The 17,107-nt window shown below is 42.2% G+C and overlaps 1 protein-coding gene across 1 annotated transcript; it reads left to right on the top strand.

The window, feature by feature from the left end:
• Nucleotides 1-8,684: 8,684 nt before the first annotated feature.
• On the top strand, nt 8,685-12,837 carry Avpr1a (arginine vasopressin receptor 1A). The gene is made up of 2 exons (XM_038314845.1): nt 8,685-9,881; nt 12,186-12,837. Exons 1-2 carry the CDS (start codon nt 8,906-8,908, stop codon nt 12,470-12,472), a joined length of 1,263 nt encoding a protein of 420 aa, XP_038170773.1. The 5' UTR covers nt 8,685-8,905; the 3' UTR covers nt 12,473-12,837.
• The last annotated feature ends 4,270 nt before the right edge of the window (nt 12,838-17,107 follow it).

Genomic DNA, 17,107 nt, shown 5'->3' with positions numbered 1-17,107 from the left:
AGTGGTAAAAAAAAAACAAAACAGTGACATCTTGAATTTTGCATGCAAATGGATGGAATTAGAAAACACTATCCTGAGTGAGGTAACCCAGATCCCCCCAAAATGAATATGTATGTACTCACTCATAAGTGGATACTAGCTATAAACAAAGGACATTGAGCCTATAGTTCATGATCCTAGAGAAGCTAAGTAATAAGGTGAACCCAAAGAAAACCATATGTAGACCCACCTGGAAATTGGAAACAGACAAGATTGCCTGACAAAATTGGGAGTGTGGGGGAGGGGGGAAAAGTAGGGGAGAAGGGGAAGAGAAGGGGAGAAGGGGAGGGTTGAGAAGACCTTGAGGGAATGGGATAGTCGAGATGGAAGAAGGACAGATATAAGAGCAAGGAAAGAGATATCTTGATTGAGGGAACCATTTTGGGGTTAGCAAGAAACCTAGCTCTAGAAAAATTCTCAGGAATCCACAAGGATGGCCCCAGCTAAGACCCTAAACAATAGAGGAGAGGGTGCTTGAACTGGCTTTGCCCTATAGTCAGACTGATTATTGCTTAAATATCACCAGGGAACCTTTGTCCAACAACAGATGGAAACAGAGGCAGAGACCAACATCAGAGCACAGGACTAAGCTCCCAAGGTCCAGTTGAAGAGGAGAAGGAATGAGAATATGAGCAAAGAGGTCAAGACCATGAAGGGTTCATCCACTGAAACAGTTTGCCTGAGCTAATGGGAGCTCACCAACTCCAGCAGGACTGGGAAGGAACAAGCATAGAACCAAATTAGTCCCTCTGAATGTATTTGAGGGGCAATTGAGTACAATTGTATGGCTGGGACAGACTAAGGGGCCACTGGCAGTGGCACTGGGATTCATCTCTACTGCATGTACCAGCTTTTTGGAATCCTATTCTTTTTGAATGTATACCTTGCTCAGCCAAGATGTAGTAGGGAGGGCCTTGAACCTTCCACAAAGCAAAGTGCCTTACCCTCTTTTAGGATCAGAGGGGGTGGGATGGGAGGAGGGGAGGGACTGGGAATTTGGATTGGAATTTAAAAAGAAAAGAATGCACATGCCAATAATCAGAATTGGATGGAGGTGGGACTTGGGGGGTGGTACCTACCCCTCACTACTGAGTTATTTGCTGTGTGACAGATCCAGGCATGGAGTACATTAGGTTGTATAACCACTGATGAGCCCATTAGACTCCAGTTGGTAGTTCCAATCCAGTGATCTCACAGATGACTCTGGTTAAAAGTAGATCCCAAAACAAAACCAAATCCTTTTTCTTACATTTATGTTTACATGTTTACATGTTTACATGTTTATATATTAAAGCAATGCCCACATAGCTGCATATTAAAAACTATTAAAATGTTAAGAACTAAAATATATGCCATTTACACACATACACACACACACACACACACACATATATATATATATACACACACACACAATAGGATTCTATAATATATATTATAGTGGTAAAAGGTTTATTATATAAATATATGTAAATACATATAATATATATTTATATAATATGTATATAAATATATAAAATCAGTACAACAAGGGGATTATTATACAGGTGAATGAATTATGCTTCAGACATTTTAATTTGTTAATGTGAGAAAATAGCTTGGGGAGGGGGTCAGGAACAGAAAACAATTTCTGAACAGAAAATACTAATATTTTTATGATGAATATAAAAAGAAAACCCGAAAAATTTATCTCAAATGATCGACTTCCACATGACAAAGCTAAATGGGAAAATACTACTTTATAAAAATCTTCTCTCTTACAGTCTCTGTGTCCCCTCTTTCTGTGCTCCCTAAACCCCTGATGTAGGGGTTGTGGTATAGTTCAAACCCTTTGGGGTCGAACACTCCACAGTCACGTGTTCTCTCTCTACATCTCGACTAGTCGTTGTTCTCTGTAATGACCTCCAGCTGTTGCAAAGAGAAGCTTCTCTGATGAGGGGAAAGCTGTGCTGATCTGTGGGGAGAAGGAAAAGCATCTAGAACCAGCAAGCTTATCGACTGAGTGAAATGGAAGGTAGTGGGTTCTCCTTCACGGTCTGAGATCTCTCCATCCAGGGCTAGCTGGTTCTGCTTATCATACCAGGCTTGAATCATCTTGTGCTGCGCAGGTTTTGAGTCCGGACGGATGTTGGCTACCTACCCTCCCCAAGATATTAATACCAATACTGCATCATTGGGCCAATATGGCTGGGCCAGTTGTTATAGTTTACAAGGTTTATAGCTGTGTAGAACTGTTGATAATTTTCCTCCTCCATAGCCCGACATTTTGAGCTAGCCATCAGGAAGGAGGCTTCCAGGTTAGTACTTGCTTGAGTTTTCCAAGTCCTGTGCCTTAAGTGTGTGTGTGTGTCTTCCACAGTAGGGTTGGTCTTACCCTCAAGTCTTGCAGGTAACCAAGTACAATGACGATAACTTCTATTGTTTTGGGGAAGTCTCTTAGATCACTTTGACCAACAATTTGAATGGAGTTAATCTACTCATCTCCCTCTGCAGTTACATTTCCATTTTCCCCTTCACCTGTGTTACTCCACCCCAGTCTAGCGATCTTTCCTCTCCCTCCAAGAAAGAGTGTCTTCTGCACATGAGAGGGATGTTGTGGCCAGGATCTCTCAGCATCTGTGATTGCACGCACAAACCACACCAGTCAACATTGCAGTGTGGATGGGGTTGTGCTCATAAGGTCCCCAGCCCCTCGTTGAAGAGCTACAGAGTGTGACATGACTTTGAGAGAGAGGATGAGAGGAGGACACAGGAGGGGTGGGAAGGGCGACGAGGAGTAGATATTATCAAAATTCATTTAGCTCCTGCCCGAAATTAAAAAGTTTAACATATCAAATAATTTTAAAATGCAAACTAAACATGATCTAAACATGACATATAGTGCATGGACCACACTCAGAAGTAGTTGCCCAACACAGTTGCACTTTATGGGAGACAGAGAATACCTGGAATTGTGTTACAGAGGCAGGTGTGGGTGTGGAAGGAATTGGGCCTGGGGAAGAGGGGTGAATACAATCAAAATACATCTCATGACATTCTTAAATAATTAAGGAAAATGTTATTTTTATAAAATACTGATTTGGGAAATACTTCCTATGGCTGAATTCTCTGCTGACACTGTAATGGCTGCATTGAGAATGCTAGAGGCAGTAAGGGATGAGAGTCCAAATTTTCTTTAGCAAACATTGGAACGCTTGAAAGTTTGCTGAATGCAGTAGCTTTCCTTTTGGGTTGCAGCTCTACACTCATGTACATAAGCTCTGTTATCACAGAAGAAAATAAAGCTCCAAAATAAGATCAAAAACTGTCCTCGTTTTCAGTTTTACCCTAGAGTAGAATAGTGAAGGCTTAATGCTTTTCCATGCTTGACTTGAAGCATTAAAATCGTGTGTGTGTGTGTGTCATTTAAAAGTTCATTAATAAATAACATATATTATTATTTTTGCTCCCTCTACTTCTTCCAGTTCCTGCCCATTTCTCCCACCCAGATACCCTCCCTTTTTTGTCTCTCATTAGAAAAGAACAGGATTCTAAAAAAAATAACAACCAAATATAACAAAAAAAGGTATAATAAAATGAAACAAAACCCCTCACACTGAAGTTGGACAAAGGCAACCCAACAGAAGGAAAAGAGCCCCAAGAGAAGATTCACAAGAATCAGGAGTCCCACAAAAATACTAAGCTGAAATCTAGGAGATATATGGCAGATGAGAACTTTTAAAATCAAATAATAACCAGTCCAGTCCAGAAGTTTTAAGGCAGAGTGATTAGCATCAACCCACCCTTTCCAAATGTAAATGCTGACCTCCTCCTTCAGAGATATTCTATAGGATATTTAAACAACGCTCAAGGCTTCTACTGCAGCATTTGCTAATCCATTCCACGACGGTGCGATTGGTGTTGATGTGTATGGGGAGCATCGAGTCATGGAAGGCAGAGCCCTACTCTTCACATGGCCCTGCCTTTGCTTCTTGCTCAACCACTTGGAGCACCGTGACTTAAACTCTGTAATCTTCGTTATAGTCATCTTTAAAGTGGGATGATAATGACTTTCTTCACACACAGTTTGTTGTACCCTTTTAATTCACGAGTAACAGATTAATCAGTGCTTCTGCTATTATTGTCCTGCAATCGACTTGTCAAATAAGAAATCAGAAACAGGTAAGAATCAGTGGAAAATCCCTCACAAACTTCTAGTCTTAAAGGAGAAAATACCGTGTGTATTTGTCACGTTAAATGATCATAGGAGACTCCTCATGCGTCTGTAAGAACCAAGAAGAGGAGCATGAGGCTTACAGATGGCAATGTGATGTAGGGTTTTGTGAAAAACTCTGCTGGAACCATCCCTCTGTGAGTTCTGATCCCACCACTAACCAGCTATGGTACCCAAGGCTGGTTATTCATGCTTTTATTATCCCCTTTTCCTCTTATGAAAAATGAAGTAGTAATATATATCATAGAGACATATGGCAGTGCCTATAACACAGTGCTTGAAATATTTGTTATGATATTATAAATAAATTTATTATTTAGAAGCAGCCTAGACCTAGTAATAAATATTATTAAGAAATTATTGTCAGGTACATGGGTCATATATGTATATAACATATGTCATATAAGGCATGTAATAAATCTTTTTGGATTTTTTTTTAGGGACAATGATCTGAATACTAGATCGCTGGCTTGCACCACAATTAATTTAAAATCCAAGAGGCAAAAAGTTATTGTGCACTGTTGAGGTAAAATGGATACATGTATAATATAGAACACCTAATCTCTTCTGTTTTCTCAGTAATGAGGGAGAAGGAATCTGACAGGTTAAATGGAGGGAGTAAGATGAATTGAAAGTATTTACGGAAAGTACATAATCTACCATTGTGAAGTTAGCGCAACCTATAGAAAGGATTTTGCTGCTCTAGGAGAGTAAATTAAACTTGTTGCCAGCTTGCTTGCAACTTCCTGTCTTAGATAAGTTCAGTGGTGGTCCTTGGACACTCTAGACATCAAGTCCCTTTACTCTGTGCTATTTAATCGATGTCTATTGCCTGTGATATTTCTATTGCCCATGATATTTCTATGATGATTTAAAAGGCTTGGTGGGCAGGCAGTGGGGTGTTGGATGGGGAGTTTATGATCAAGTAACTTGAAGAAATTTGACAGATGAAATTGAGCAGTTTTCTATTTGAAGCGTTTCAAATCCTTTCTATGAGTAATATTGTGGTTTGACTGAGAATGACCTCCTCCACATAGGCTCATATATTTGAGTGCTTGGGCCCTAGTTGGTAAAACTGTTTGGGGAGGATTAGGAGGTGTGGCCTTGTTGGAGGAGGTGTATTACTAGGTAAGATGGGCTTTGAGTTTTCAAGACTTCTTGGATTCCTAGTGCTCTTCCTCACTGCCTCTTGTGGATGAAGATGTGAGCTCCCGGCTGCTGCTCTAGCTCTTCCAGCTCTTCCTGGCACCATGATCTGTCTCTGCCATCATGAACTCTAACTCTTTGAAACTGTAAGTCAATTACACACTTTCTCTTATAGGTAGCCTTGGTCATGGTGTCTTATCACAGCAATAGAAACATAACCTAGAGAAGTAGATTGCCAGGGAGGACAGGATGTGTACCAAGCATTTGGCCATTGAACTCTAATCACTGACAATGTATCCAAAGCTTCTAATAAACATAAAAACTATGGAGGTGTGGTGCTTTAATTTGTAAGAAAAGGTTCAATTGCAAAATAACAAGTAATACTGAGGAATACATATTTGCAAAAAATGGATGAATATTTTGAACACCCGTAAAATACCCAAGGATCAAACAATCATTTATGTAACCCCAAAAGCAAATACATGAATGTTTACCACAAATATTTTACAGGTTGAAGCATTTGAAGCGCAAAGATTAAAATGATATTCCAGCTAGTAAGGGAAGGTCACTGTTGCTTCTGCAGGCTGAACATCTGGAATTGCTGATAGAAAGAACACTGGCAAGTGAAAGACAGCAACGATCCCAGGAAATATATGTCTTAATTTCCAGCATCTCACCCCTGTCTCCAAAATAAACTACTGGAAATCCCTGGAGAACAAGATAAAAAAAAATTCTTAATGCCAAAAGAACAAATTCAGAGAGCTAGAAGAAAAAGCTAAGATACCACAGAAAACACCACTGAGTTCTTTGCCCTGCCAACTCCACAATCCCTTTATTCTTCTGGGGGAACATCTGAAGGGCTCCATCAAATTACACCTATTTTAATGGTCTTGTTTTCCCTTTAATATGGAACCAGAAAAAATACGACGTTGTTTTTGAAGCATGTGAGTTGAAAAAAAGAACTGATTCTGAAATGTAGCACTTTTAAATTTAATTGTTAGACACTGTGGCACCCAGGTAAATGCATACATATTTGTACACACACACACACAAACACACACGCAAGTGTGTGTACACAGATGTATGTGTGCATATACAGGTAGCTGGTAATGTTATTACTGAATAATATAGTATCTCCCAATTGTATCCATCGAGTCAACCTAACAAGCCACATGTATGAATGGGAAACTTAAACACTATTTGATTGTTACATCAAAACTGCTTAACATTTGTGATTTCCCGAGAATCCCATCTTTAGCCTAAGAACATCCGTTCCTTCTCCCAGGGAAACAAAGTTCAAATGTGTCCTTCCAAGAGCTATAAAGATTCATAACTCTGGCCAATGGACCTCGTTTGCAGACACTCGGGTCAGAAAACATTACTTCTCATACAAAACGCTAATAAAGCAATTTGTGTCTTCCAAAAAAAAAAGTCACCACTCTCAGACAGTGACTATAATTAAATTGCTTGAAGATTTTGTTTTCTTTTTTCTCAAACAAGAGATTTAGAAACCTTTCACTTTTGATGATTTTCCACCTTCACAGTATTTGTCCACCAGGACATTACATGATTCTAGTTTACTTCGTAAATGAGAACAGCACATACTTTCATTGACAATTTTAAAATGTAGACCTTGGCTTATCTAACTATGGTGAAACTTGACTGCCTCCATATTTCAAGCTCTCACTCTTTCTCTTCCTTCCTTCTTTCCTTCCCTCCCTCCCTCCCTCCCTCCCTCCCTCCCTCTCTCCCTTCCTTTCTTATTTGAAACAAGGTTTCTCTGTAACTTTGGAGCCTGACCTGGAACTAGCTCTTGTAGACCAGGATGGCCTCAAACTCACAGAGATCCACCTGCCTCTGCCTCCCGAGTGCTGGGATTTAAGGCATGCATCACCACCACCCGCAAGCCCCTCACTCTTAACGTAAGAACCCCAAGGTTTCTATACACATACATAGAATTATGTAGCAAAGCTACCTGTACTGAAGAAAATATTTTGATTTTTGTGATTGACCTTCACAAAAGAAAATATTTTCAGAAGTAATCAGATTTGTGGTATTGCCACAAATAGACCAACGTTCTTAAGAAACTTAAATTCCTTTCCTTGTATCTGTGAAGTTTGTGTTCCTCTTCAGAAACAGCTCCCTCTGCTGTCCTTGGTGGCGTCTCTTCGCCAGAGTTAAGACAGTTGGTGGGGTCTGTAGGTGTTTCTGTCCCTTTGAAACTCCACAGCTGGACTCCGTTGTCCAGAGCAAACAATCTTTACTATGGGAGTGGGTGGGGTAGTTTTCGACTCTTACTTTCAAATGCCTGTTTCTCTCTCCCTATCTCCTAGATTAAGAGCCCAGACGGACAGACAGACAGACAGAACACCCCACCACCACACACACACACACACGGATAGACAACACCACTGTGAGAGAGATAGACACAGACAGACAAGACACACACACACACACACACACACACACACACACAGAGGGGGGAGAGGGAGAGGGAGAGGGAGAGGGAGGGAGGGAGGGAGGAAGGGAGGGAGGGAGGGAGGAAGGGAGAAGCAGATATACAGACAGGCAGGCAGACAGACAGAGACGTGATAGAGATGGAGACAGATAGATCGTGTCTCCCAGTTCTTGCCACCCTGCTGCTGTGGGAATCTGGCTTTCTAGAGAAACGCCTGTCATCCTCACTGGTTCCCGCTGGACATGTGGAATAACCAAAGTAGATTATGCGTGCCCCGCCAGAGGAGGGAAGGGTGCAAGTGGCGGGGGGGGGGGGGGTCTTATCTGTTCGCGGACAAAGGCAGGGTGACGAAGTCACCAGAAAAAGAGATCCATTTAAGTCACGCGGTTTCTACTCCCAGACAACGTGTAGCGGGAATCTGAGCAAGAGAGAGCGGAGAATAAAATCTGCATGAGCATAGCCTAAGCGCGGAGCTGGGGAAACGCTTGGTCTGGGGGACCAGTCAGACCCCAAGTTCAGGTGCGCTGAGTTCGCAGTCAGCGGCAGTAGAGGCAGATCTCTGAGGACACATTTGCACTTGTTGATGTCCTGCGTGGCTTTAAATTGACTTGTAAAGGAGGCTGGAGCAAACCCTGAGGATCCCAGAGAAGTTTGGGACAAAGCGGGAAAGCGCCTGGCTCTGCAGAGGAATCCCGGAGTCTGAGCTCCACCCCTGCAGCGAGAGAAGAGGACAAATCACAATCGACTCGGAGGGGTGGGGGTTAGGGGTGTGGGGACAGTCTCCAGCCAGTAGGACGTGAGGGATCGCGTCCTGAGACAGCCAAAGAGTGTATCGGGAGCGCGGAGTGTAGGAAGCTCTCGGAACTAGCACGAGCGGGACCACGCACACATCCGATCCCAAACCGCTTGCCCGGCGCTCCTGGGATTGAGCAGCGGAGAGACCAAAAGGAGGAAGGACAACGCGCAGAGGAGTTTAGGACAGGGTTTCTCAGAGGCGGGAAGGAAGCAGCCCACACGGGACCGGGTGTCCCGGGCGCTGCCCCCACAGCATGAGTTTCCCGACAGGTTCCTATGATCGGGCTGCCCGCAACTCCAGCCCGTGGTGGCCTCTGAGCGCTGAGGATGCCAACAGCAGCCGGGAAGCAGCGGGGCACCAGAAAGGTAGCGACCCCTCCGGGGATGTACGCAACGAAGAGCTGGCCAAACTGGAGATCGCCGTGTTGGCGGTGATTTTCGTGGTGGCCGTGCTGGGCAATAGCAGTGTGCTGCTGGCTTTGCATCGCACGCCACGCAAGACGTCCCGCATGCACCTCTTCATCCGACATCTCAGTCTAGCCGACTTGGCGGTCGCCTTCTTCCAGGTGTTGCCGCAGCTGTGCTGGGACATCACCTACCGCTTCCGTGGGCCGGACTGGCTGTGCCGTGTGGTGAAGCACCTGCAGGTGTTCGCCATGTTCGCGTCCGCCTACATGCTGGTGGTCATGACTGCCGACCGCTACATCGCGGTGTGCCACCCGCTCAAGACCCTGCAGCAGCCCGCGCGCCGCTCACGCCTCATGATCGCCGCCTCTTGGGTGCTGAGTTTCCTACTGAGTACGCCGCAGTACTTCATCTTCTCCATGATCGAAATCGAGGTGAACAACGGCACCAAAACCCAAGACTGCTGGGCTACCTTTATCCAGCCCTGGGGTACTCGTGCCTACGTGACCTGGATGACCAGCGGTGTCTTCGTGGTACCTGTGGTCATCTTGGGTACCTGCTATGGCTTCATCTGCTACCACATCTGGCGCAACGTCCGTGGGAAGACGGCTTCGCGGCAGAGCAAGGGCTCCGGGCAAGACGTGGCTCCCTTCCACAAGGGGCTTCTGGTCACGCCTTGTGTCAGCAGCGTGAAGACTATTTCCCGCGCGAAGATCCGCACGGTGAAGATGACCTTCGTGATCGTGACCGCCTACATCCTCTGCTGGGCTCCTTTCTTCATCGTCCAGATGTGGTCAGTCTGGGATGCCAATTTCATCTGGACCGGTAGGTAGTGAGAACACGAGGTTCTGTGTGTGTGTGTGTGTGTGTGTGTGTGTGTGTGTGTGAGAGAGAGAGAGAGAGAGAGAGAGAGAGAGAGATTTCATAGTACCTGCTCATTGTTAAGCTTCTACATGCATAAGAATGGATGTCTCCCAGGTCTTCATCACAGGCTGGGGGAGCAAAAATGCAAATTCCTGAAACCTCCACCCCAGACACAATAGGGGCCAGGAGTCAGCATCCTAGACTCACCCACTAGCTGCAAAACAATAATGATATTCTGCCAAATGACTTAGACTTCTTGACTGTCCTGCTTTCAAGCCCATTGAGGCTCAGGGTATATTCTTAGTGTCAGGATGGATTTCTCTTGGATTTAGGAAACTATCATAGTTAATACAAAACTTTGGATGAAATTCTTCCAAAGTTAAGGATAGAGATGGACACACTTTTCTGGAAAAGGCTGGGAAAGAACTCAGGAAGTCTAGATTGGCATTTAGTTTGTGCATCCTTCCTTATTAGAGTAGCTTCATTTTCTACCATAAACTGTGCTTCCGGCACTCCAAAGTGTTGATCATCTAAATTTGTTGGACTCATTCATTAGTCTTTCAGGATGAAATTTGACAAGGAACTATTCACACCATACAAATCGCTCTGGAGTTTACTGTGCAAGTTCCCCACCCCCACAGACTGGCTTCATTTTATTTCCTTCACAAAATAGAAAAACTCACTTCCCAGGAGCTATTTAGCTTTATGTCTTGTAATATAGCTTCTTTTAATAAGAAAAAAAATCTGTTTTCCAAATCCAGTGAGTCACAAAAGTGTTCCTGAGGAAAACTCCAGTCAGGACAGAAATATCTGGAGAAGCCGTATCTTTTTGCAATCTTAGGACTGAGGCATGGAATATATATGATGTATTTTATGAATATTAATTTTTAGTGTTTGTAGATTTCATTTAACTAAATACTTTTGTAGGTTATATTGCCAATAATGAGGAATAAAGCAAAGTCCTTTTTATTTACCTTTCCCCTCGGAGAAGCCTCTAGGTATGCCAATCAAATTTTAAGATTCTATCACTTATTGAAATTTGGACATAATTACCGAAATGTTTATGTGTGCTGCACATGTTGAGGATGTCTATTAATTTTAATTGCCATGCTTGGTTAACACAGCACTGACTGATCCACAGCCATGGTTCTCAACCATCCCAATGCCATGACCTCAAACAGTTCCTCTTGTTGGGCTGACCCCCAACCATACGATCATTTCTGTTGCTACTTCATAACTGTAATTTTGCTACTGTTATGATCTGTCATGTAAAAATCTGAAATGCGGGATGATCTTAGGTGGCCCCTGTGAAGGGGTTGTTCAACCCCCAAATGGGTCACGACCCACAGGTTGAGAACCACTGGTCTACAATTCATTTTGCCATGTCGAAAGCGAAATGGTCCAAGTCCATATGGTAATCAGGAGAAATTGGTGTTTGGTGATTCTTCCTATTTGTTGTTTTTTTTTTTATTATTGGTGCAATAATTCTGCTCTGAAAAGTTGTAGTACCTGTGTAGCTAGCCAGGGGTAACTCACAGAATATTTCAAAACCCTGTTTGAATCTCTAATTCAGCTACTTGGGGTTTTGTTGCTGTCCGTTTTAATTATGTTGTTTTGCTTTTATTATTTTCCTTATTTGGAATAGGGTCCCATAGAACCCAGATGTTTTTCTCATAATTCGTTTGAACTGCAATCAAAGATGGTCTTTTAAAATCAAGCCAAATGCCTAATGGCTCGCAAACAAACTGCTAAATGACCAGAGCTAGCATTCTTGAAGATCTCTTTCCACGTCTCTCTTCCAGAGAGTTTCATTCACATCTTCTAAAGGCAGCTCTTATTGCACACTGTGCCCACGTTATTAGGATGAACACAATTTTGTATCCATGGTTATAAACACTTCAGATTTCCATCCTGTGAAGACCATGTCTGTCTACAAAGGCTTCTATGTACAGTATACAGTTTTTAAATAAATTAGTCAATAACTTCACCTTCTTGGAATTCCTATCCATTATACCGAGCTGCTCTAACAGTGGTTGGTTTGAACTATTTGCACTAATTTTTTTTAGATTATTTTTACAGCCAATTTCCAAAAAGCATTCCTATTCCTGAAACACCAACTGTTTCCCTAACGAAAAAAATGTTTATTTTTTAAGCTACCATGCAACTTTTTAACTCATGAGTCAGGAGGAAAGGAGATCGATGCAGTGCAGTAGGCAGGGTCTTGCTCTGACTGTTTAAACAATCTCTCCCACGATGTTCACACAGATTCAGAAAACCCCTCCATCACCATCACTGCGTTACTGGCCTCCCTGAACAGCTGCTGCAACCCCTGGATATACATGTTCTTTAGTGGCCACCTCCTACAAGACTGTGTCCAAAGCTTCCCATGCTGCCAGCGCATGGTGCGGAAATTCACCAAGGATGACTTGGACAACACGAGCAGAAGACAGACTTCTTACTCTAACAACCGGAGTCCGACAAACAGCACAGGGACATGGAAGGACTCCCCTAAATCTTCCAGGTCCATCAGATTCATTCCTGTTTCTACCTGAGCCGCACAGCCATGCAGCCTGACTCTTAGGGGGAAGGGGCTTTGGGGTCCATTGTCTAAATCCGGCTAGAGAGCATAAGAGCAGATGAGTTTATGTGAGGTAACCACGAATCAGCTCAATACAAACGTTGTTTCTGGCTGTGTTTTCCTCACTGCTGTGATCCAAAGCTGAATTATTTTTGCATAAACTGTTAATGAAAATGTGCCACCCTGAAATGTGTATGCCCGGTTCATAACCATACTGACTTTATATTTTGGGGTTGATATTTTTTTTACGATATTTTTATTTCTGACATAAGTGAGCCTTGATTGCTTTAAGTCATGTGATGTGTACTGTCTCTCAACAAAGTGAACTCGTGATTTGAAGATTGCTGTTGCTGTCAATTTGTACATCGTGAAGTGAACAAGAGGTATGGGAGGTTTGGGTTGAGCATGTGAACGAGATAACCGGGTACCTGGCAGTCCCTCCTTCGCAGTCCTGACGTTCTATTGGCTCTGAAAAAACATGCTTACTAAGAGGCTAAAGGTTGGACAATGTCGTGGACAGGCCAATAGTTTGTATAAGGGATGCCACATTTTATAGAAGCACAGAACAGAAGGTGCCTACAGACATCCTCTTGGATATTTTAAACATACATTGACCAGCATGATAAGGTATCTTGTGCTATGCCAGATATTAACACTGCATATCTACTTGGTGAATCCAGGTTCATAGATTTTAAAAAAAGTCTCCAAGAGTAACTACAGCTATAAGATGCGCACAGCAGGTTTGACTGAAAGTGCTTTACTTATTTCTTCCTGTTTCCAATCCACACAAGAGTTCCAGGACACAAAGGATGCAGAGATATGGGGAAAGAGGAGACAGATGGAAAGAGAAGGGGTCAGAGCCTTGTCTGGGTTCCGTCATTCACTGTACAACTTCCAGCAAGACACTTAAAAGTATCAAACGTTTGCTTCGCGGCTGTACACTGGGCTTTATAACACTCACCTTGCAGACTTGTGAGGATGAAGTAAAATTAAGTGTGTGGATGTTTAAAAACATACAGTGCTATCGATCAGCAAGCGAGTTGTTTTTATTATACTCTTGGGATCCTCCGAACTACAGATTTTTTTTTTATTTCAGCTTATTTTTCACTAACTAGAATTTGTTGTTTCATGTCTGGGACACGGAATTCTAGGATTTAAATATAGATCTGCTGACTGACGGTAAAGCCTTGTCAGCCACTCCTGAGCCTGCCTAGCCTATGTCACAGAAGTCTTCCAGCCCATAGCTAAAACTGGCTTTCAGTGCAGATAAGCTAATGCCAGCTAAGATCATCGCATTCCTTCATTTCTAACTGAAGAGGAGTTGCAACACTCCTTGGCTGTGCATTTTATTTTATTTTTTTATCAATGAGACTCTGTTGTCTGGTTAGCTCTTCGAGATCAGGCAATGATTTGATGACGCATCACAGATATTTAGCAATTCTCAGAGTAATGGTTACTTTTAATAGCATTATCGGACTTCTTTTTTTAACGCTGTAGATAAGAGGTTGTTGGCTGGATGGCACCACAACAACCTGAAACCCACAGCTTCACCCCCCTGCGTTCTGCTGCATTTCCAAGTCCTCAGCCCTCAGAAGCTCTGGGTTGATAGGTCAAAAACTATTTCCAAACATTCGGGAGAGATTGTACCCTTAGGTTTTAGAATTCTTCTTCCTAAAATAACAGGTTGGGCTGTGACACGGAGAAGCACTTGCTTTTTAATCTCTAGCACTGAAAAAAAACTCACATAAAGCAAAAATTGTGTATGTGTGTGTGTGCATGCATGTGTGTGTTAAAAGTCACAGTTCAATCCGAGCCAGCAACTCCAGCAACTATGTGTTTACTGTTTGTGTTAGAAAGCGTAACCAGAAGCCTGTCTCCATTAGATGGTCAGTCTATTTGACAATGTCTCTTTGGTTATTCGAAAGCTAAAGCTTTTAGATTAGAATAAACAAGAGCTTACCTTTTTTTTTTGTTTGTTTGAGACAGGGTTTCTCTGTAGGTTTAGAACCTGTCCTGGAACCAGCTCTTGTAGACCAGGCTGGCCTCAAACTCAGAGATCCACCTGCCTGTGCCTCCCGAATGCTGGGATTAAAGGTGTTATGCCACCTATCAAGCCTACCTTTTCTAAATCCATTTCCAAAACATTCCAAAGACTTTTGGGCATCATTTCTGTTTCCAAATGCCAGCATGCGCCTCCAAGTTAAACACTTCCATCTGACTCTTATCCTAGGAGTGACATCGGCCTACTCACCAGGGTGTTCTCCCCTTTTCATGGTGGTAAAAACCAAAAGTATCATGATCTGATATGGCAATGTGGCTTTGCAGAAATTAGTTTTCATTGTGTATCGCATCACGATATCCCATTATCATCCCCTTTGGAATGTGTCAAGAAATTAAGGAGTGATCCAGGAACCTAAAAAGAAGCAGGTGCTAGTTCTGCAGCAGGTGGGTAACTGGAATTACCCTCTGTGGGTTAGGTATATAAAATCTCCCTGATGCTACACCTTCCCGATGGGGCATACCCAGAGACAGCATGCATATAACCTCAAGCAACATTCTACATTAGAAGAGGCCATCTTTCCATCTCAGAAGTAGGAAGCTGCAGGCTAAAGGGAGGAGATGTTCCGGACAGGAAACTTTCCTGTCCTTGGCCAAAGGGAAGATCTGAAGTAGTATCAATGCTCCATGGAGTTTACATTCAAGCAGAAGTATGTCACCTCCCTGAGGGACGGCCCTGCAGGTACACAGCACTAATGTATCTATGTGTGTATCTATGTGCTTGATTGAGGTCCACTAGAAGGGGAATGTGGTTTATTAAGTCGGTTGATAAATATCAACAAATGATGATAAATAAGCATTTTGCAGTACATATTTGATACCTAATGGATTAGTACCAGGACGTGAATTTTTAAAGTCTAAAACTAGTTGGTGTTTTCTCTTATAAAATCTCTGAAACACAACTGGACAGAAAATTGGTGAACTGTATTTATGACTTAAATACACAATTATTATCTTCACAATGAAGGTTTAGCACCTTCATGACTAAGAAAGTTTGGTCGAGACTGAGGAGGATGTGATGAGACTGGGAATGGCTGCAGTTTCCGAAGAGAAACAAATCAGGTGATTTTAGCAACTTAATGGCCTAAGCCAAGTTTATTACAGCTTCTAGAGAGGCCAAATGATTGTGATAAAAAATCACAGCTCTTATCTGTTATTACATAAATAAACCACTACAATTAGCTTCAAGTTTATTCTTCTCCAGCTCTAAAACCTATAGTTTTAAACTCATTTTAACACTGCCAACTTAAACACTTGGCTCTACCTATGACAATAATTAGGTGTTGTGGAGGGAGAAATTGAAAGTTCTCTTTTACCATGAAAATCAGAGATTAGGATCCTAAAACTTGCAAAAATGGATTCATGCTGAGCAGCAGCTTTGTTAGAGAAAGCCAGAGTGTGGGGACATCCTGGATGCCACTCCTTGAAGAAGCCAACCAGCCAAGGTAACTAACCCCTTGCATGTGGACTTCAAAATCAGTCAGTGCAGTGATGTGGATGGTGAGTAACAGAATAATCAGTCTTAGAGAATGTTCTGTGGTTAGAATTTGACCTCAGCCAGTTTGAGCCCATGATGGTTGACTCAAGACAGCGTCAATGGGCTGAGTGGTAGATGCCGTTTTCATTTATACCAATGGATATTGCTATAATGCCATCCAGCTGTACTGCATCACCATAAACCACAATATACACATGGGTGACCCCTGTTAGCACAAAACACGCATTATTGCTGATTTCTTTGAATGCCACTTTTTGTATTTGCTGAGAGTCAAGCCCAGAGATTGCCTCACACATTCAAGGAAAATACTTCACTGCTAAATTGTACTGTCAGTCCCTTCTTTTCATAATTAATATATGTGAATATATTATATGTGCATATATTGGTTTATGACTTAAATAAAAGCAGTCTCGTTCAATGAATTAAATAATTCTATAGTCTATGCTCAAATTAGTAAATACAGAAAAATAAGTTTAAGAATAAATCCGATATAAGAATTGCTAGCAATCTGTAAAAATTAACATTTCTATGCATGAAAGTGATTGCAATAATATAAAAAGATTTCCAAATTAAATATATTGTCATTTTGCACTTTAAGTCAGTTGATTGTACTTTAAATATTGCAAAAAGTTATTATGAACTAATAGCTAATGTTTTGTAATTATTTTTCTATTTATTTCTTTGCTTGTTTGTTTATTTATTCATATTTTATGTATGAGTGTTCTGCATGCACACCCTCAGGCCAGAAGAGGGCACCAGATCCTATTAGAGTTGCTTGTGAGTCACCATGTGGTTGCTGAGAACTGAACACACAACCTCTGGAACTACAGCCAGTGTTCTTAACTACTGAGCGAGCCATCGCTCCAGCCCCCTGAAATTATCTTTCAAATATGCTGTGTCCTCTAACTTTTTATGCTGAGTAGAAGAATTTCAGCCTATTCTTCCTGGGTTTAATATATGACTCCAGTTGCACATAGGCATTGAAATATATTGAGATTATATTTAATATTTGGTTCTTTATAGAAAAAAGGCTTGTGGTGTTATATTATCATG

The sequence above is a fragment of the Arvicola amphibius genome, chromosome 17 (assembly GCF_903992535.2).
Source record: "Arvicola amphibius chromosome 17, mArvAmp1.2, whole genome shotgun sequence".
Taxonomy (NCBI): domain Eukaryota; kingdom Metazoa; phylum Chordata; class Mammalia; order Rodentia; family Cricetidae; genus Arvicola; species Arvicola amphibius.
This window is presented reverse-complemented; position numbering and strand designations above follow the sequence as displayed.